Source organism: Balaenoptera musculus, chromosome 14 (genome assembly GCF_009873245.2).
Source record: "Balaenoptera musculus isolate JJ_BM4_2016_0621 chromosome 14, mBalMus1.pri.v3, whole genome shotgun sequence".
Taxonomy (NCBI): Eukaryota; Metazoa; Chordata; class Mammalia; order Artiodactyla; family Balaenopteridae; genus Balaenoptera; species Balaenoptera musculus.
The window spans coordinates 69,309,031-69,332,499 of record NC_045798.1 but is presented as its reverse complement, the minus strand read 5'-3'; the positions used below and the strand labels follow the sequence as shown (position 1 = coordinate 69,332,499).

The 23,469-nt window shown below is 33.2% G+C and overlaps 1 protein-coding gene across 1 annotated transcript in view; it reads right to left on the bottom strand.

Annotated features, from left to right (window-relative positions):
- The window catches only part of DCC (DCC netrin 1 receptor), a 1,185,086-nt gene that overhangs the window by 183,198 nt on the left and 978,419 nt on the right, over nucleotides 1-23,469 (bottom strand). Inside the window, 1 exon segment of the mRNA XM_036823865.1 lies at nucleotides 14,974-15,168. Within this exon segment, the coding sequence (XP_036679760.1) occupies nucleotides 14,974-15,168 (195 nt within the window).

Below are 23,469 nucleotides of genomic sequence, written 5' to 3'. Positions count from 1 at the left end.
CACTTAGGTGCTTGTAGAAAAAAATTATCCCTTGGCTCATAACACTATGACTTCTCAGAAATACTCTAGGCTACCAGCACAAATATTTAATTTCTACTAATGAGAGAAATGGCTCACAGATGATGTGTAAGGGGGTGAAAGTCTACCTTACTGTAGGTCTGCTATACTTCGTATTTATATAAATTAACATACAATGGAGCAGTATAGAAATGCAACCCAACTTGCTGTATTTTCTTTTAATGATTTACAACACAATCTGTTATTTCTGAACTACATGGCCATTTTTTTCTATTCTAATGAGACAGTAAAATGCTTAGTTTAGAGAAAAGCCATTCCTATTGAGTGAGTAGAATCTGAGATAACATGATATTTCCAAGTATGGTTAAAACGTTTTTCTAATTGAGACACAGATGTAGAGAACAAACGTATGGACACCAAGGGGGGAAAGTGGCGGGGGTTGGTGGTGGTGTGTGATGAATTGGAAGACTGGGATTGACACGTATACACTAATATGTATAAAATGGATAACTAATAATAACCTGCTGTATAAAAAAATAAATAAAATAAAATTAAAAAAAAAATTAATTCATGGGAAAAAAACATTTTTCTAAGATTTGGGCTGTGTATAACCAATGGTCCCTCCCAAATGATTGTGTTAATTAAATAAAATATGTAAGTAATTTATATATTGGATATTCTACCTGATTACTGGATTAACTGATTAATATGCTTCAGGGTAGACAGTGCTAGACATAATAAACTGTATTCGACTACTGTCTTTAGTTTGCTAATTTATCTGTACTTGTCTCATGACTAGTATAGGTCTTATTCTCCACATTTGTGTAATGGAATAGTGATCATTAAAACATACACCCACACCGCCCCCACCTACACATGCAGAATACCTGAAAAACAGAAACATGCTGAGATGTACCATCTAATGAAATAATTTGCCACATTTTAAAGGTGAATTTTTAAAAATTCTTGACTAATAAATTTTATTTGAATCTTATCTGTCCCACACACATCTCTCTCCCTTACCACCACTCTCAGGACAATTAAATGCCCAGGTACAGTCCAAAGAAAGAGCAAGATTTATATCATCACCAGCCACTTGGATACAGGGAGGAAGACAGGATACAAAGTCTAGATGGCAGGATGGGTCAGGAGTCACTCAAATATGTATTGAGTCAGGACTCTTCAAAGTAATTAAGGGTATCAGAAGTTAGGCTCTGACTGTCTTTATCAGAATATCAGGAGCTTCACCTTGAGAAATTCTAGATATTGAACAAAGTATTTAAAGAGAACAAGCAAGGTGTAGGGAACAACTGCCCAGTGCTGGCTAGAATTAATTAAATAATAATGGTTAATAGCTTTTCTTTTTCACGGCTCAGTTTTTAGAAAAGATGTGACAGGGAGGAAAAGAACACTTACCAATAATTATGTTACACATATAGTGAAATAGTGACTGTCTCCCATGACTAAACTGCATAATAAAAAGGCCAAGTCTGGGGGTGGGGATGGTGGTGTGCTGAATTGGGCGATTGGGATTGACATGTATACACTGATGTGTATAAAATTGATGACTGATTAAAAAAAAAAAAAAAAAAAAACAGAATTGTTGGCAGAGCCTGAACATACGAGGTACTCAGTTAGTTGTAATTGTCTTATTATCATTGTTTTTATAAATGTACACTAGCACATTATGAAGCTGCTTTAGGAAAATAAAACGCGCTTCTTGAAAAAAAAAAAAAGGCCAAGTCTGGGATTCAAAGACCACCACAAGGTAGTTTCAGCTACTTTTTAACCCTGTATCTCAGTTCTCCCGGGACTTTTTTGAATACAGAATATTATTTTCTCATAATAATGGACATGTGACAATGAAAAGAAAGGCCTGGTGGTGGTTAAGGTGTGTTGACGAGATAAATGATTTGCACACAAGTTCTCAGCATCTGAGATTCATTTAGTACCTCAACAAAATGACTGTTAAATATACAGTATAAACCCTTAGAAATATTTGGGAATAAGTGAATCCAAGAATGTTGAGTTTCAATTTTATTCCACTTCAAATTTACACTCAAGTTATTTCTATTCATTACTCCTGCTACTGTCTTAGAAGAACTTGCATTCATGGTTAAATTGCCCTATTTACTAGATCTTACACCTCCCTTGCTCTCCCTTGACTTTGAGTCTTGTACTTACTGTATCTTGTCTTCTCCCAGGAGAATGAATCCTACCTATCCTTATATCGAAATTCTCAAACAAAAATTTCTACCAAAATTCTTTTAACAACCTCATGTCTAAGTAACCTTCCAATATACCAATGCAATTACTGTTCTTGTAGAAACCTTTGACCTCATTTATTCTTTTCAAGAAATATTTTTATATTTATCAAATAAGATTCTGGGAGCCTAGAATATGTCAGAGAACGTGCCTTATATTTCATAGTATCTTCCTCTATTTTTAACATGGTGTCTCATGCTTAACAGTCACCCAATAAATAATTATACATAGTAATTTTGGCAAGAAGTGATAAACGATTTAGTCTTTTAACACACCATCTACCGTAAGAACTTCTTAAAAAAATTTAGCTTGCACTACCAAAAGGTCATCCATTCAGTATTTTGACTAATATTAACTAAATGACAAGAACACTTGAAAATATAACTATAACTCAGATAATAATTCATTATGTTATATTGAATTCATCTATTAAATGAATCTGTAAAGTAAAGCATCGAAACCTACTAAAGTGAATGTCAAAGAGATTATGAAGTACTAAGAAAACAAGAAGATACATTGTTCTTTGGATTCATTAGAGTTCATATTCCATCCACAAAATTTAGAGTATAGATACTAGGCAAATAGTATTGACAGGGAGAAATAATTCACAGCAAAGATAAGAGGTATATACAATCAAATCTGAGATAAACAATAGACATTCACATTTCCTAGAAACTCCGACTTAGAGCCCACTCATTACAACCGTCAAAATAAAATTGTATTATAAAATTGCTGATATTAACTTGAGAATAAACATGAATTCCCTGTGCAAATAACAAAATTACAAAATAATAATAACAAGGTAAGTTGACTTTCTCCTAGAATGGCTTATACAGCATACAATATATAAATTTTCAATGACCTATTCTGATCCTCCAGTCTGAAACACAGCTGGAGTTTATGTTCCCTATTGCTTCTTTGTACATAAGATAGTTGTGGATAAAGAGGGGTAAATCTACCTTTCCTTTGTTTTTCTTTACCATTAAATGACTTATTTCAATGGGATTTTGTGACCAGGCTTTTCAAACTTCACGTAAAAAATCATTCTCCATAATTCTTCTTACACTTTGCTTCAAAAAACACAAAGCAGAATTTTGTTAACCAACACTTATAATGTACTTCATTTCAAAATAATAAAATATTTTCTCCATGGTGCTTATTCATTTTTTATTCGTGTATGTCAACTATTCTAAAGGTGGCTAAAGTGCATTGATTTTTCTGATTTAAAATGTTTGCATGTTCCAAACTCAAAACTTCTATATTCCATGCATGAAGGGATTATTTTTGATTGGTGGGGGGGTGATGCTAAGGTTAACATTATAATCTACATTGTATTCACTGAACTTAGAATGCACTCTGGGAGTCATAAACATTCATTTCTCCACAGGCTAAGACCTATTTCTAAGAGCACTAAAGTTAAATTTATTCTCCAAAGATACAATATGACAGTTAGGAATCATTTTTAATGAGACTTGTGAAAGACATAAGGAAACAGATACAATGCAGTTTGGCATCCTTGGTACTCTTGAAAACATGAAAATTTTGGCATACTGAAATAATAAAATAATTGTTTAATTGTTTACTAAAGGACTTCCAATTCTGATCAAGATGAATTAATAGAGACTAGATTTCCCCTTTTGCCTGGATCAACTTAAAAAAAAACAGATAAAATATATGAGACAGTTTTCATATTTTGGATATCAGGAAGATCAGGTCAGTGCTCTCTGCAAGAAGAGACACAAAGTGAGCCCATTGATTACCCCAGCTTACTGCCTGGAGAAAGTTTCAAGGCTGCAGTAGAGAAAGGGGAAACTCAAAGGAAGCCCAGTGGTCTCCCTGCACTGAAGACATAGATTTGGAAGTCTGAGATGACCAAAGCAACTGGAGTTTGTGGAGAAGAGTACCAGAGAAGAGAGAAATGCACAGAAGGAGAATTCTGGACATCTATAGAGGGTCTCTCTTAAATCTCCATCTGAGTACTTAGTGCATGCGTATGAGGAAATTTCCTAAGCCTGGGGAGAGAACCACCCAATAGTAGAAAAGAAAAAAAAAATCTTTGGTGCTCACCCAGGGCTAAGAAAAACTGGATTTCCACAAGCCAGATGGACAATCACGTAATTCATAGGATTTTGAGTAGAGTACTCAGAAGGTATCACCTCAGTCGTAGGGTAAATTGGCCCCTTGCTATTACGTGGTACTAGTGTTCTTGTACCATGTAATAGTTTAAAAGCAAGCCTCAAAAGAATCAAAGTTGTTCCAAGTAACTTAACTGCATCCTAGAACAAAACTTAAGAATATTTAAAAAAATATAAAAATCTCCAGCTTCCCACAAGATAAATGCAATGTGCAAAAAGCACACAAAAATTACCAAACATGCAGAAAGTAGGAAAATACATGCCGTAATGAGGAGGAAAATTAATAACTAGAAATAGACTAAAGTAATAGATGAAAACATGATTAAAGAGTTATTATACTTATACTCTCTATGTTGAAGAAGGTAGAGGAAAGACTGAGCACATTAACTGAAATATGGAATATTTAAAAGACTCAAACCATCCTCTAGAGATGAACACTGCCATGAGTAATAAAAATACACTGGATGGGATAAGATTAAGATCAGATCAGCCATTTCAGGAAAAAAACATAGTGGCTTTAAGGATATAGTTATAGAAACTATCCAAAATGAAACATACAGGGTAAAAAATGAAAAAAAAAAATGAACAAAGAATCAATGAGCCGTGATACAACCTAAAACACCATAACATACGTGTAATTGGAATCACCAATTGAGACTGGGAGAAAAAAAAACTATCTGAAGAAATAGTGGCCAAAATTTTTTTCAAATTCAGTGAACCCGATAAACCCACCGATGCAAGAATCTCAACAGACTCCAAGCAGAAGAAAGATAAATAAAACTACACAAAGACATAATATTAAAACTGTGTAAAATTAGTGGCAAAAAAAAAAAAAATCTCCAAAGCAGCCATAAAAAAGACATATCATGTACAGAGGTACAAAGGTATGAATGACTGCAGTAGTCTTATTGGAAACAAGGCAATGCAGGAAATAGTGAAGTAACATCATTAAAAATGCTGAAAGAAAAACATTGTTTACCTTGAATTCCATTTCCAGTGCAAATGTATTTCAAAAGCAAAGGCAAACTGAAAACTTTTTTAGATATACAAAAATAAAAAATATAATCACCAGCATAACTCCATTACGAGAAATATTATGGAAGTGCTTCAGGAAGAAAAATACCTGTTGAAAATCTGGATTAACACAATTAAGATATAAAATACATCTTTTTCTTATTTTTTTAACCACTAAGGGATACCTCACTGTTTAAAGAAAAAGTAATAGCAATGTACTGTGAAGTGGTATAATATTTCTATAAGGTCAATAGAGATAAGTTAAAGATCCATACTATAAATTCTAAAGCAATCACTAAAAAAGCAAAATAGCTAAAGCTAATGAGTCCATAAAGAATATATGATAAATGATTAAAAATACTTAATTCCCAAAAATGGCAAGAAAAAAAAGACATAAGACAACAAATGCAACAAATAAAACACAAATAGCAAAATAGTAGATATAAATCCAACCATATCAATATTTACATTAAATGTAAATGGCCCAGACACCTCAATTAAATGTCAGAGCTTGTCATACTGGATAAGCAAACCGACAAAACAAGACCCAGCTATTGGGTTGGCCGAAAAGTTCATTTGGACTTTTCTGTAAGATGTTATGGAAAACCCCGAACGAACTTTTTGGCCAATCCAATATATTGCTGCCTACAAGAAACCCACTTTGAAGACACAAATAGTCTGACAGTAAAATAGTAATAGAAAAATATATATCTTGCTAACACACAAACAAAAAATAGGCTGGAGTTGTTATATTAATAGACACAAAGTATATTTCAGAGCAAAGAATATTACCACTGATAAAGAGGTATAGCTCATAAGTGATAATGTGGTTAATTTATCAAAAGGATATAACAGTCCTAAGTAACTGTGTGCCTGATAACAGAGCGTCAAATTACATGGGGCAGAAAATGATTTAACTAAAGGAAGAAATACTAATCCACAAGTATAAATGCTTAATCATACAATATATCCAGACATCTGTTTCTCTATCTTTTGTCCCCAAGTCAGCCCTGAATCTGGCTCACAAGGTAACAACTCTCAGACCTCCATGATTAAACTCTGGGACTCATACCTGAATCTATAACTTGTGTTTGATCAGAAATTTTAGGACTGTATCCTATCTCACTAGATCATATTATTCTGCTGTTGAATTGAAGAGATTTAACTTTGCCAGAATACCTTGTTTTTCCCTATAGGAACTGGAACTTCCCTGAAGTAATGTCTCCTAGTGCAAGTCCTGATCAGGCTCAAAACTGATGCCAGCCTCCTTTCTCCAAGCTAAAGTGATCAATTTTTGCTGTTTATGACAATATTTATCCAAGTGTGCTAACGTAACTCAACTTCATAAAAAAATTATCTTAAACTTTTCCTGTTTACATTAGTTCTTTTGTTGTTTTTCCTCATTTAAAAAATTGGGATGATACTTGACACTAAAATAATGGAGAAGATGAAGGAATAGATTGGTACTTGTAAAGTTCTTGGAAGAAATGCAGAGTAGTTGTCTGTAAACACTAGATGACATTATATACAATATATATAATTTTATATATATATATAATTTTTACTCCATTGAGAAGATTTTTCCTTCTCTTGTTCCATAATAGTATTCATCTATTGTAATAGATTCCAAATAGTCTTAGAAAACGCACCGGGTATAAGACAATGTATCTGCTTTGGACTTCAGGGAGTAAAAAGTGAGAAAAGAGTTACAAATAGAATGGTACGTATTATTAATGAATCACCCTGAGGCTGGCCTTAAACACTGCTAAAGAATGCCCATAGGTTTAGAAGACATTAACCTCAAAAAAAAAAATCAAATCCATTCTTCCTGATACATTCAGAGTAATGATCTCATAAAATGACCTTTTCTCTTTTGTCCTCACCACTCTCTGGGCAACCAGTGCTCATGTTGAATGAATCAAACTCTCCCACTCAGGATTTTCTAATCAGCATTCTATTATAGCTGAAACCAGGAGTTTACATTTTTGTCTTTCACACTGAATTGAATGTCACTGTGTCATTTAGATTTTTGTTTCATATTAATTTTAGTAAATGAGTATGTTTTATAAAATTTCATGCATTTGATGAGTTATCTGAGTTTAAAATCCTGGAATCTTCAACTATTTAAAAAATTGTATATGATATAATAGTCTACTTTTAGGTATAGAGCACTGTAACTTTCAAGGTTATAGAAACACACAATTCAAAACCTATGGAACTACATTATTTATATTTGCTAAACTACTGATGTACAAAACTATAATAAGAACAATGCCTTATTTATGTGTGCATAAATGTTTTTAACTTTTAAAAACTTGCAAATGGCTATACTTTTATTACCTCAATTGAATCTCATAAAAAGCTTGTAAGGTAGCATACTTTACTACTATACAGATGAGAAAACTGAGGTTTAGAGGGTCCCACCGTATGAGAATAAAAAGGTTACTGTGCCACATATAACCAACAATTCATTGTTAGAGATAGAACTTAAACCTTCATTTGATATCACTGGATTACGAACAAATTTAATCACAAATAGAACCCATTTTCTTAATTAAAAAAGATTACTAAACAGTCCCAAGAAAAATATTTCCAGTTAGTGTTATAAAAAAGTATTTTTGATAATATTTAGACAATGAATTTACCTAAAAAAACTAAATCTTTTAATTAGGGAAAACTTTAATATTTTTGCAATGATCATGATGCAAAATTTAGTATTTATATCTCTTATGAAGACCAACTTCTCTACCTGTGTTAACTCTTTTCAATGTCTGTTAACTCTTTACACCACATAATAGGGAATAAAAGGTACTCTTATTCTGCATTTTCACTGAAATACTAGAAGGCTGGAGTTCAAATGACTTTTCCAAGATTAAACATTATGGCAGAGACAAAAGTATGCATCTGAACCCATATTCAGAATTACATTCAATTCCATCTTTATTTACTTTTTAGCATTCTTAGACTATATTTATTAACACAAATAAGTGAAGTAGTGCCAAATATAATTCAGATGATAAATACACTTCCTAGAAACCGAGTTTACTTTTATCAAGAGTGTTCACCATAGCACCTGTCCAAAAATATTTAAAAAGGAACTACAAGTTTCCAGTTCTGCTATGATGGTATGAGCACACTTTAGCTCAACCATCCCACTGCTAACAACTATAAACTCTAAACAAAATACAAAAAAAAAGAGAGAGAAAAACCTAAAAACCCAAACAACATAATATCTGAGGGTGATATAAAAGTAAGCAGACTGTAAAATTAAGTAAGAACTTGGACAAGTCATGAAAGAGAAAATAGGCAAATAAAACAAAAAAAAAAAAAAGAGAGAGAGAGAGAACAAACAGAAAAGACAAATAAAATGATCGACCTAAATTCAACCATTCATATAATTACATTAAATTTTAATGCTCTAAAAACTCCAGTTAAAAGGCAGAAATTTTCAGAGTTCATAAAATACCAACACCCAACTATATACTACCTACAAGAGAAAGACAAATGTTAAATACAAGACACAGATTGAATGTAATGGATTGAAAAAGATATACCATGTGAATTGCAAGTAAAGGAAGGCTAGAGTTGCTATATTAATAACAGATAAAATCATCTTGAAGACAAAGAATGTTATCAGAAATAAAAAGAGACATTTATAATGCTAAACGAGGTGATTTACCAAGAAGACATAACAATTATAAATCTAAACTTGCTTAACAATAGACTCTCAAAATAAATGAAGCAAAAAATTTGACAGAATTAAAGGGAGACATAGATGATTCCATGTTTATAAAAGGTGATTTTGATACTCAATCTTAGCAATTCACAAACTATTGATCAAAAATTTTAGTAAAGGCATGGATGATCTGAAAAACACTATCAAAGACTTTGATCTAACTGACATTTACAGAGCTCTATATCTAATAACTGCAGAATATTCATGATTTTCAAGTTCACATAGCACACTCAACAAAATTAACAGTATGTTGGTCCCTAAAACAAATCTCAAACATTTAAAAATAGTAAATTGGTGCAGCCAATATGGAGAACAGTATGGAGTTTCCTTAAAAAAACTAAAAATAGAATTACCATGTGATCCTGCAATCCCACTCCTGGGCATATATCCAGAAAAGACAAAAACTCTAATTTGGAAAGACACATGCACCGCAATGTTCATAGCAGCTCTATTTACAATAGCCGAGACATGGAAGCAACCTAAGTGCCCATTGACAGATGAATGGATAAAGAAGAGGTGGTATATATACACAATGGAATATTACTCAGGCATAAACAAGAATGAAATAATGCCATTTGCAGCAACATGGATGGAACTAGTGATTAACATATAACTGAAGTAAGTTAGACAAAGACAAATGTCATAACACTTATATGTGAAATCTAAAAAATGATATAAATGAACTTATTTACAAAACAGAAATAGACTCACAGACATAGAAAACAAATTTACAGTTACCAAAGGAAATAGCAGGGTGGAGGGAGATAAATTAGGAGTTTGGGATTAACATATACACATTACTGTATATAAAGTAAATAAACAACAAGGACCTACTGCATAGTACAGGGATATTCAATATCTAGTAATAACCTATAATGGAAAAGAATTTGAAAAAGAATCTATATATATATATATATATATGTATATATATATATATATATATATATATATGGATAACTGAATCACTTTGCTCTACACCTGAAACTAACACATTTTAAATTGCTTATACTTCAATTTAATAAAATAAAAAATAGTTAAAAAATAAAAAAAATTAAATGTAAAAAATAGTGATATCAGAGTATATTTTCTCTCATGATAAAAAAAATTATAAATCAATAATAATAAGATAACTAGGCAAACCCAAAATTGTAAAATTAAGCAACACAATAAGTCATAGGGCAAAAAGAAGTCAAGGAAAAATTAGAAAATATTTTAAACTAAATGATAATGAATATCCAACATATAAAAATTTGTGGAATGCAAGGAAAGTGGTGCTTAGGGAAACACCGATAGCTTATAATGCCTACATTATGAGGTTCTACCTTAAGAAATTACAAATAGAAGTGCAAATTATGACTTAAATAAGTATAAGAAAGAAAATAGTCAAGAGCAAATATGAAAGAAAAAAGATAGATAGTAGAAACAATTATTAATGTTAAAAGCTCTTTCTTTGACAAGATCAACAAAATTGGTAAACCCCTACCTAGACTGATTCAAAAAAGAAAGAGAACATAAATCATTAATATCAGAAATGTAAAAGCAGTTATCACCACAGATAACCACAAACAGTAAGAGAATATCATGAATGAACAACTCTATGCCAACAAATGTGACAAAATAAAATAGACAGATTTCATGAAAAAATTAACTTGCCAAAATCAATACAAGAAAAAATTAAAAATATGAAAATACCTGTATATGTTAAAGAAATTTAATTCATTTCAAAAGCCTTCCTGAACGGAAATCTCAGATACGGATGGTTTTGTTAGTGAATTCTATCAAATACTCAAGAAATAATAAATATCAATTTTACACAAACTTTTTCAGTTATAGAAAAAGCAAATTGTTCAAATAATTTTATGAGGCTGGTATAAGCTTAGTTTTAAAAAGAACTGGAAAAAGTCACTAAATGAATAGAAATTCATCGACAAATGTACCTATGAATATAGGCAAAAAAATCCTTAATAACTATTAACCAATTAAATCCTACATTATAAGAATGTGTATTTACCCTTCAAAAATCAATCAATATAATTAATGATGTTTAAAAGAATGAAAGGAGGGAAAATATATGACCATTTCATGAGATGGAAAATTATTTCACAAAAATTCAACAAATAAGCATGATAACATTCCCATAAAACTAGGAATAGTAGAAAACTACCTCAATGTGATAACAGACATCTATGAAGAACCTACAACTAACTAACGTCTTTGTTGGGCTGTACCCCACAGGCCTACAAGCCCTGCATCTGCATAGCGTCAAGACCGAAGAAAGAGCCCAGAGTCAGCAACAGAGACATCAATGAACAAGGGAGCTTACATTTCTGAAGCAAGGTCCTGGAGTGACAGACAACCATGTTCGGGCAGATGGCAGGCAGGACATGGCGGCAGTCTTCACTCCCGGGAGTGAAGGGGAGATTACCAGTTATAGGGGAATTGACCTCAGGTGAGCTCATTAGCTACCAGGGAAACCAGTAGAGGGGCACGCCTCTCACGGCCCCTTTGATAAGAACAACCACCAGCTGGGGCCTGGGACAAGTGCATAGGAAGGTCAGTCTTGGGTTTAGGGTTTAGGTGAAACAGGCACTGGTGGGGCTGGGGATGGACAGAGAGCAAGAGAACAGCCATCTTGAGTGGTCTGACCATACAGTCCTATTTTATGTTTCCCCTAAGATTAGGAACAAAGTAAAGATGCCTGCTTTCACTATTTCTATTCAACATTTTACTGAAGATCTTCATCTTTGCAAGAAAGAAAGAGAAAGAAATAAAAGGCAGGAAGATCAGAAAATAAGTATAAAACTGTTCCCATTTTCATACGATATGCTCATTTAAATGGAAAATCTCAGAGCAGCTATAAAAATACTAGTGGAACAAATAGTTGAATTTAACAGGTCTTAGGATACCAAGGTTAACGTTAAAAAATCAGTTTGTTTGCAGCAAACAGCTGGAAAATAAATTTAAAGAATAATTCATATATATATATATATATATGTTTTAGGACTTAATCTAACAAAAATATTCAAGAACTCTACATTGAAAACTATAAAATAGTGCTGAGAGAAATTAAACAAGAAATTCAAAAATACACTGTATATTGTTTGTGAATGAACTCAATAAAGCTCTTTTCAAAACTCAACAAATTGTACACTTTATGCACAGTTCGTTGTCTATAAAAATACCTCCACAAAGATAAAAAGATAAAGTGATTGATGGATAGATTGATCAATAGATTGGTAGACAGTAAGTGTTAAGTTTTTTTTTAAAAAGGGGCCTGATTTCAAATTAATTTTGCTAAACATTGTTAGAATTCAGATATTGTGGATCTATACCATGTGTATACACCAAACTTGGCATTAGGACTTTTGAATAAAAAGGAGGAAGATTTCAAAAGATTAATTATAAACAGCTAATAGTACAAACATTGGTTAATGAAACTCTATGCCTGCACTAGGTAAGCTTTGTTTTGTTTTGTTTTAAATCAGGCAATACTTGATACTGTTCAAAATGGTCGTGTATTTCTAGTCCTGATGCAGGTCATGCCTGGTGTCTAAATAGTGAGTTACTATGCCTGACAAACAAAATGTTATTTGGAACTTCTCATCTCTCACCAAAGAAAAGAAGAGGTTTATTGGTCAGTTACAAACCACGTAGCTTTTTATAGTCTAAAATACAATCGTGATACTTGAAGTTATGGCTGACCCTATGCTTAAAATTACAACTTTCCTTAATTCATTTTTAATTCTGCAACTGTCATACTGTTCTTAAATTATATCATTCCCTTTTGTCTATTATATATAAAACGTCTAGATTAATAGCTTTAAAATTGTACTTGAAATACCTTTTCAAAAAGATACTATGAAAACTGATACGCCTATTTTAATGTTCAGTAGAACAAATGAAATATTGATGTTTTCTTTGTAGAGTTCAAATGTGAACTTGATTGAATCCTTTATCTTTATAAAAATTAGAACTTAAGATATGTTTAACATACATTTGGCCAATCAGTGGAAATTCATGTTGAAAAAATACCAGTTTATTTGCATAACCATGAGGATACTGGAACAATAATAAAACACTATTTTATATTTTATGTTAAGACATGGTACTATGTTAAAAGAGTTTCAGTAGAATTTAAATACTTATGTACATATACATGTGTGCATGTCGTGGGAGAGTGGGTGAGTGTCTCTCCAGATAAAGTGCATACTCATGATTATCTATCATTGAGACAGGGTCCTAGCCCATTTTACCTTTATCAGTGTTCCCAGCTCTTTAAAACGTACCTTACGATGGGAAATTTCTTTTTTAAGCATTTGGAAAGATTTGCCACGGTACTAATCTCCCAAATGCCTCAACTTTACTAGACTTGGAAACTCATGGTAGAGTGTCTTTGTAATAAAGAGCATCATTATCAAAAGCACATGGTGAAACAATGCAGTTTTCCTTCATGACTTCATTCTGAGTTTGCATCACAACCTCATTGCCAGAGAGCCTGTGTACTGCCACGGGAATCTCTTCCTTTGGTGCGTGGCATCAAGATGAACTGTCAGAGATGGTGTAGTATACTGAATAATGGATAAATGAGAGTCCCCTGACATAAGTTTGATGGCCATAAAATATGAATTTTGTGATTGCCTCTGCATTCAAATTCAGGGACTGACTGAGAGAATATTATTTCCAAATGCCAAGCTAACTAAAATTGTGGAGATTTGCAGAAGGTGCTTCTCTTATTAGTGTTTGAAGCAATTATAGAGAGAATGGGTCAGTGCAATTTTCCTCTTGCACTGACAAAACCTTTTCTTGCTACTGCATTTTAGCTATTCAAATTCAAATCAGGCTTCTCATCACAAATGCTCTGTTTCTGAGAGACACTGCAAATAAGCAGCAATTCAATCAGGTTGCCTTTTCACTGAGAAGGTCACTGTACTTCATTGCAAAAAACATTGTGTTAAATCAACAGGTAGAATCAACTTGCTTTTTGCATTATGACAATTGTTTAACTTACTGGTGCCCTATATATGACATATATTCATTTTATTTCCCTCTGCTAATGATATAATCTCTTATTGCACTATGGAAAATCCAATGTAAAATGTACATGAAAACTTTGCACATGTTAACCCTCTCTGAATAAACAAAGTTTCAATGAATTCAGAAACATCACAATAGAAGTATTGTATTCAGTAAAAAGGAGGTTAAATACTGTAAGAGAAGTTGGATTGGGAGGGATCAGGAATATACGTAGAGAGGAGTTTGATTGCTCCAAGTTACTGTCTTGGTTGAAAATTCCTTTTTTAAAATCTTGTTGTTCTACAGTCATAATGAGATATCCACCAAGCTTTATCTATAAATACTAAGGGAAAAAAAAAGGTAATGTGACTAGATAATTCAAGGTTAAAGAAAAATTGACAGAATATCTTTCTAGGGAGAAAAAATATTTGCTGACTTTCTTTCTGTAAGAATTATTAAGATTAGAAGTTTCCACTGACAGAGGAAAAAGAAAAATGTTCCAATGCACTTTTTCTATCCTTATGACACATAGGCAGGGTACATACCAGGACACCCACTACTGTGTATCTGTCTAGATAAAATTCCCCAATTCAAAATCCAGACAGGGAGAATGTATGTATGTATATAGGAGGGTGGGTGAGTAGATTGATAGAAGATAGAAAAAGAGAGAGTTATGAATTAATATATGTTACAAATTGAAATCAACTTCCAAAGAACAATTTTCCAAGAAAGAAAATAATTTAAAATAAGTCATTTATTTTCCTTAAGAGAAGAAAAATCACAGCTACTCACCTAACCTCTCAATGGAATAATATCGCTGTTTACTGTCCACACGTACTGTCTCGGCATAAGGGCTCCCAACGCCATAACCGATGATGTAACCTCGCACCACAATATTTGGGTTCAAGGGAGGAGTCCAACTCATGATGATGCAGTTGGTCTGGGGCCTCACATGAAGAGAGCTTGGCTGGTCAGGGACTTGAGACTCTAGAATTCAAAAGGAGGACAACACCATGTTTCATAATAGAACACAGAGCATGGTAAAACGTCCCATTTAAACAAGACTTAATATCATGTTCCACAGACCCTCAAATGACGCACCACTTATTGCCCAAGTTCCTCCTTGTATTAGTTTATGATATGATTTCTATGTTTGATTTGACTTTCTCAGGATTTCTTAAACGCAAGAGGATACTGAATTCCCTACAGAGGTACTGTAGCATCATACATCTTTTCTTCTAATAGACTTTTTTCCTTGGGATTCTTTTTTTCTCATATATTTCTTCTTAGGTATCATTAATAAGGGGTGAAATCAACACAGATTTAAGAATAATAGAAAGGGAAATGAAATATCAAAAACTGTCTTGCCCAAGGATTATTTACTCTGATTTAACTAGAGAAGAAAATGAATGTAGCAGTCCTTTCTTAAGAAATTGTCAGGATAAAAAATTAAGAAATTGTCAGGATAAAAAATTCATGATTTGCTCAGCATGAATAGGATGGTATTTGACCCATGGTTTATTGCATCTGTGAAAAGTGTATTTATTATTAAAGGAAAGGAGAGAGTGGTCCGGATTAAAGCCACAGAGACTTTGGAGTGTGAAAACTGGCTTTAATACCAGGCTCTGTCATTTACTGGTTGTGTGTCCTCATCAAATTATTTATCTTCTCTGAGTTTACCTATTAATTAAACTGGCATTCCAAATACTGATTGACACAAAGCTTGAGCTCTGGAAGTAATCAAGAGAAGCATTCAAATTTTTACTGGATTCTTACTAGATGTGTAACTTTAAAACCTTATTTATCCTCCCTAAGCCCCAGTTTCCTCATGTGCAGAATGAGGATAAGGATAGTAATGGTCTCATTTGGTGGTGAGAAGATTTAATAAAATAATGCACCAAAACACTCCAATTATAAGTAGCACCAACTGGCATCAGCAACCAGAAAGAAAATGCACTTGCTACCCTGATATAATTTTGTTTAAAGAGACTGTGTGTTGAAAATTAATAAATTGGCCTTCTGATTTTTATGTCACCATTCTTCCCTATGATCCTATCCCTAAAGAAATGAGGTATTTTCTGGACACTGATCATAATTCTATTAATAAATATTAGTAGAGTGCCTACTAGGTTTGAGGTATAAGCCTAGGTACCCATGACAATCACATTACAGGAGAGAGTAAATATGGCAGACCTAAAACCTGTACTCTTGTTGTTTATAGTTTAATGGAAAAGATAGAAAAGTAAAAAGGCAGTTACAATATACTATGATATATATTTTGATAGGTTTCATACAGGCACATGTAGCCTATTCTTTGAAAATCAAAGAAGTATTCTAGGAAGAAATTTAAGAAAGAATATACCCAGCTAAACTTTAATAGTCCATTCAGTGCTTTGCACAGTTCTTGGCAATTGATAAGTACTCAAAAATATTAGTGATTTAAACTGTACTCAAACTATTTGTGTTCATTATCTCTTTAATACTGAAAATCTCTGAAGGTAATACATGTCAAATTATGTAGGAAAGTTTGATGACTAAAGGTAATATTAAATTTTATTTTTCTCCTTGATGTAATGGCAAAAGATGATGCAATCTTCACCACCAACTTTATCCATCTTCAACACGCACACTTCTAGCTTAAGTGGTATATGGAAGCATGTTTTTAATTGAAGCTTTTAAACTAGGTACCATAGTAACAGCTTTTCAAAAGATGTTACATTCTAAAGGTACTACATCAACAACATTTTCTAAAGATGCTCTTTTTTTTTTTCCTTGAATATACCCATTTGTGAACAAAAGGGACAAGCTATTGTTTGCCCTGAAGATGCCTGAGATATAAAATGCAAAGGTGTAAAAAAATCATCTCAAAATGTATATATAAACCTTAACAACAGAACACAATGTTTGTAAAGAACTTCCTACTATAAACCCTAAGTAAAACTAATAAAAAAATGAAAGGGATGGGTTAATACTTTTCAACCCTATTGCCATGGAGGTTCTCCAGTGTCCCTGAAATGTAATGGGCTCTCCAATGAATTCTGTTTGGCATATTTGAAGATTTTGCAATAATTATTGAAACAAGATAATCTGCCTAATCTTATTTTTAGAAAAGGAACTAAATGTGATTCAGATTTTCTGCATTTATGACTTTTTCAAAATAATATGAAAGCCTAATGATTTGAATGACAATATTCAACATCTTTTAGAATAAAAAGAAAAAGAATTTTCAGAATAACTATCTCTCCATTTTTCTGCAAACCACAGAATATCTCCCCTGCAAGTTAGTTAAATTAATAACCATAAAATTACATCTATCGGAGCTTTAAGGGTACCATGGTAATGAGTGCACGAACTGATTCTTGAAGAAGAGGGGCTGTCAGTACACAAGACTCATCTTTATTCTTCACTACATAAAAGGAGTTTCAATCCTAGATCCAAACCTCAAAATACTTTTTAACATGATAAAAAAAATAAGGGTGTTGATACATGAGAGTATATGCTGCCTCCCATCTAAACATTTAATGGGTTCTTACAACCCAGTAAAGATCATTGGGCCAGGGACTTCCCTGGTGGTGCAGTGGTTAAGAATCCACCTGCCAATGCAGCGGACATGGGTTCGAGCCCTGGTCCGGGAAGATCCCACGTGCTGCGAAGCAACTAAGCCCATGTGCCACAACTACTGAGCCTGTGCACCACAGCTCCTGAGTCTGCACTCTAGAGCCCACAAGCCACAACTACTGAGCCTGCATGACACAACTACTGAAGCCTGTGTGCCTAGAGCCCGTGCTCCGCAACAAGAGAAGCCTGTGCACCACAATGAAGAGTAGCCCCCACCCAGCAATGAAAACCCAACACAGACAAAATAAATAAATTAAAAAAAAAAAAAAGATCATTGGGCCAGAAGGAATGGTGCCTGTCAAGTATCAGACTTAAGTCATTCAAAATATATGGCCTCATCATGAAGATAACTGTGTTAGGAGATTGTTCATAATCTGGAATAGCCCATTTGTACCCACCTACTCACTTCTTAATATAAAGACAGAAACAACAATTTTCCTTTTATGCTACCTGCGTGAGTTTTGTCTAATACAGCTGACCTTACAGATTATGAAAGTGGTTACTACTGGAATGAACTATACAACATTGATTTAGAAAATCCGCTATGGAAGGTAAATGATGTAAGTACCCTTTGTTTGAAGGCCAAAACTGAAATTTGCTATTTAGAAGTACATGAAAGATTTTATAAGTACCTCTAGGATAATGACTGCATATATAAAGCATAGAGAAGTAGTAAGGTAATTATTGAAATAACTTGAAAACAAAGAACATATCTTGCCTGAAATATCCAAATTAACAAAGCTGCAAATTTCTACCAGAGTCAAGATAACTAGGTTAACTGCCATTCCTGATTAGACTATGGAATTATGAATTCTGTCTCAGTTTAATTTGTTTCTAAAGAATATTTATTATTCTCTGAGTGATGATACAGAGTTTCACTAATGAGTAATGTTCACTTATAGCACACTGGGAAAGTTACCAGACTAATCTCAGTGACATTTCAACAATTACTGTGCATCTCCTATGCATCAGTCATAGTTCTAGGTACTGGGAATAGAGTTTTGAGGGAGATAAGACCAAAAAAATTAAGAATAAACAAACAAGGAAATCATGAGATCTTGGTAAGCTAGGATATAGGATATAACCGAATCATATATGTGACACATCAAGGAAGGTATCCCTGGAAGAGTCTAGAGCCAGTCAAGTAAACCTCAGGGTGGAAAGCTTTATAGACAGAAGGAATAACTACAGCAAAACCTCTAGAGCAAGAATGAACTTAGTACTTGAAGAAACCAAAGAAGATCACTGTGCGTGACCATAGATGGAAAATGAAGAAGATAAAAAGGGAGTCACCCAGTGGGAAGTAAAATGGTGCAGGTGCTATGGAAAATAATACGGTGGTTCCTCAAAAAATTAAAAACAGAATTACCATATGATCTAGCAATTCCACTTGTGGGTATATTCTTGAAACAACTGAAAGCAGGTATTCAAACAGATATTTATATACCTGTGTTTGTAGCAGCATTGTTCAAGATACTCAAAAGGTAGAAGCAACTCAAGTGTCCATCAACATATGAATGGATAAACAAACTGTGTTCTATACATATAATGGAATAATTTTCATCTTTCAAAAGGAAGGAAATTCTGACACATGCTACAAGACCCTTTAGGACATTATGCAAAGTGAAATAAGTTAGTCACAATAGGACAAAATTATATGATTCCATTTATATGAGATACTTAAAGCAGTCAAGTTAATAAAGACAAAGTAGAATGATGACTGCTGGGAGCTGGGAGGAGGGAAGAGGGAGGAGTAAGGAGTTACAATTTAATGGGTACAGAGTTTCAGTTTTGCAAGATTAAAAGAGTTTTGGAGAAGGGTAGTAGTGATGGTTACTAAACAGTGTGACTGTACTTAATGCTACTGAACCGTACACTTAAAAATGGTTAAAATGCTAAATTTTGCATAATGTGTATTTTAAAACAATTTTTTTAAAAGTTAAAAAATTTTGGAGACCATAAAAACATGTTTGCACTTGTCTGCGTGGCCACTGTGGAGATGCAGTGTACGTATTTGGGACTTTTGAGAGGTAGAGTCAACAGAGCTGTGTAACTGACATGGTAAAGAGGAGGATCAATGATAACTCACAGACCTTTGGCTTATGAGCAACTGGTGGATGATGTACTGAGCTGAGGAAAAACAGACACATTTTTTGGTCATGGTCAATTTGAGATGCCTGTTAGTCACATGTATAGATACTAGGGAACTAGGAGGGTATAGAGGTTTTGGAGAAAGACCATGGACAGATTTATAGATGTGGAAGCCACCAGCATATAGAAGGTATTTAAAATAAATTTGTATGGATACAGACACAGTGTGAGCATATGTGCAAACAAATAAAATACAAGTAAGATCACCCAAAACCCCCTAAAGTCTTCCCATATCACATTGGAAGGCCAGGTTCTTTACAATGCCTACAAGGTCATGTGTGATCTACCCTTTACCCCCTTAGCTCTCTGTCCTCATCTCCTACCACTTCCCCCCTTGCTCACCTCACCCCAGCCATCCACAGTGGACACTTACTTTTCCTCAAACATGACAGGTATGCTCTGGTCTCAGGGTATTTGCACTTGCTGTAGCCTCTGCCTGGGAAGCTCTGCCTCAGAGATACCCTCCCTGACCTTCTTCAGGTTTAGTTATTTAATTTCCAATTTCAGACTTCTCTGGCTACCATATTTAAAATTGCAATCTTTCCCTAATCTCTAATCTTTTACTCTCCTAATAATCTCCTCTCATGTTTTTCCCCATAGGATTTATGGTCACTTATTGTGCTACCTATTTCGTGTGATTATTTCATTATTCTTTGTCTCATCTCTCTCCATAAATTCTCTATAACTCCAGTAATTAGAATAGTTCCTGGCACAAAGTGCTCAAAAATACAGGAACAAAGTCTATATTTCCTATAAGGTTCAATACATTATGCATGACTCATTAAATATAAAATTACCACAATTTTATATAACTCTCTCCATAACATTTTTAAGGAAAAAAGTGGAATAACATTTTTTAACTTTGTTGCTGAAACGAGATGAAAATATAGTTATTTATGTCATTTTCTCCTAGTCACCAGCAAGATTGGTCTCCTCTGGCTCCTGCTAAGGAAAATGATTGCTTCTGTGTACCGTCTGCTGTGGATATGGCACTGCCAAGTAGTGTCAGGCAGTTGGTACTTTTGACAAATACACATTTATTCTCGATTTAGTATGCTGCATTTTATGGTTCATTTTGTTAGAGTTCTGCTCCAGTCCTTAATAGCTTATATTTCTTCACAGAGAATTACAGAAGGCAATTGACATACCCACACTCTGTCTTTCTAGACAGGTCTGGTACATACTAATGTGTTCATTTCTATTGGCAGGGCCTGTTCTCAGCAAAGGACATCATCTTCCTTAAGCCACTCACCTCTGTAAACTTTGAATGTTGTTTGTTTATTGCAGGGGACAATCACTTCTATTCATCATTAATTCTACTGTGTTATTCTATTTTATTTTTTACAGTTCTACTCCTACCATTTTCTCAGACTTAACTTTTTAATATAGTTTTAAAATTTACACATAGCAAATTCACTCAGTGGTACTTAGTTCATGTATCCACCATTCCCGCCATGGTACAGAAAAGTCCCACCCCCCCTCAAAATTTCCTCATGCTGCTTCCCTTTGCAATCATTCCCTCCTCCAATCTCTCAGGAAGCCTGCTGGCTTGGATGACTGGTGGATGCTGGTACTGTCCCAATGTGAATAACACATTGAGTTATAACAGAAATGATGTTTTGAAAGATCAGCTCACAACCTCCAGTTGTTTAAAAGGATGTGTTTTTGAGCTCTCCATCTTTGTTATACTTGAAAATACCAAAAGAAGAAAACAACAAAATCTTTAAAACCACCCATGACCAATCTGTCTTTGAATTATATAGGTGATAACTCCACCCTCTTTTGCTTCAGTTCCATCATTAGAATCACTGTCAACTAGTTTGATGTAAGAGAAGGAAAACTTTATGTTCTACCAAAAGTACTGGCAATAGTCTCAACACTATTTATTGAATAATCTGCTGATGGAAATATCTTTATTATTTTATTTATTTCTCAAATAATAGCAAATGTTTCTGTCCTCTATGTTCTGTTACACTGATCTACATACTTGTCTATTTCTATGCCAGACAGTACCATATTGGTTTTAAATCAGGTTTTATACTAAAAATGTTTGTTCTACTTTTTCAAATATTTTTTGAATTCTTTTATATTTATTCTTCCATATAAAGTTTATTCTGATTGGAATAATATTAAATTAACCATTAATTTGGGAAGAACTAACAGTTATCTAATGGCAAGGTTTGCATCAAAGAATATACATATCTTTCTATTTACTCATGTTTTATTTTTTATATTTTAATAAAATGCTATTATTTTCTTCATATACATTTGTTTACATCTTGTTAAATTTAGTCCTAGATTTACTTTAGGTTGCTGTATGAGTGCATTTCTTTTCTTTTTAATATTTAAACTAATTATTGATAGTGTAATAAAAAGCTATTTTTGTTTGTGTATGTATGTATGTGTGTGTGTGTATATATATATATATATATATATATATATATATATATATATATATATATCGAAACCTACTATCTTATTACATTTTCTTATTGGTTCTAATAGGTTTTCAGTGTAGTTTCTTAAAATTTCCAAATATGCAGTCACACCATTTATAAACATCAATTCTTTCCCTCTGTAATAAAATGTTACGGCTTTTTAAGTTTTTTTGTTTTTATTTTTTTTCTTACCAAAACCTCTACACTCTGTTGAATAACAGAAATAGTAGAAATAGGAAGCTTCCTTAGCTTGTTTGGATCTTAAAGCCAATGGAGTTAGTATTTTACCATGTAGCATAATGTTTACTTTTTTACAATAATGTTTTTTACAATAATATTTTGAAAGTTTCTTTATATTCCTATATTAACATGAGTTTATAAAAGATTGGTAATAACCATCTAAACTTACAAAACACCCTCCTGCATCTATTGATACAATTATATGACAACACCCCTTTAAATTATTCCTTAATTAGATGGTGGCTTTTAAGATGTGCTGAATGTATGTCCTACTTTTGTATCAGAAGGGAATACATCTAATCTCTTAATGCAGACAAGGTTTTATGATCATGAACAAGAAGAAGCTTCATAAGACAATGATATTAGTATTTCATATTACTGTCAAGGTTTGAGATCTAATTTATCGAAACAAACAATACCAATAAGCATTTGTTGAGTGTTCGATATATATCAGACATGCTGCTGAGTACTTTACTGCCATTATCATAGTTAATTTTCACAAAAATGTGTTGAGATTGATACTGTTGTTACTCTATTTGTAGATGAGAAAACTCAGGGAAGTTTAGTTACTTGCCCAAGATTGTATAGTGAGTGGAGCAGGATTCAAACCTAGTTATTAAGACTTCAGAGACCACAATTTTATCCATTACATTACACTTAGAAAAAGTCAATCAAGTCATAGGGAATCAAACATTTCATGAGAGCATTAAAAAGTTTGCTATGGCCAAGGAAAGGATTTGGAATTTCTTTGAACATTTATCGAAGTCTAAATAATTTGTACCGTCCTATGTATAGTGGAGCTCTAAGATTTTGAACAACCACTTAACCAAGAACTAAAGCA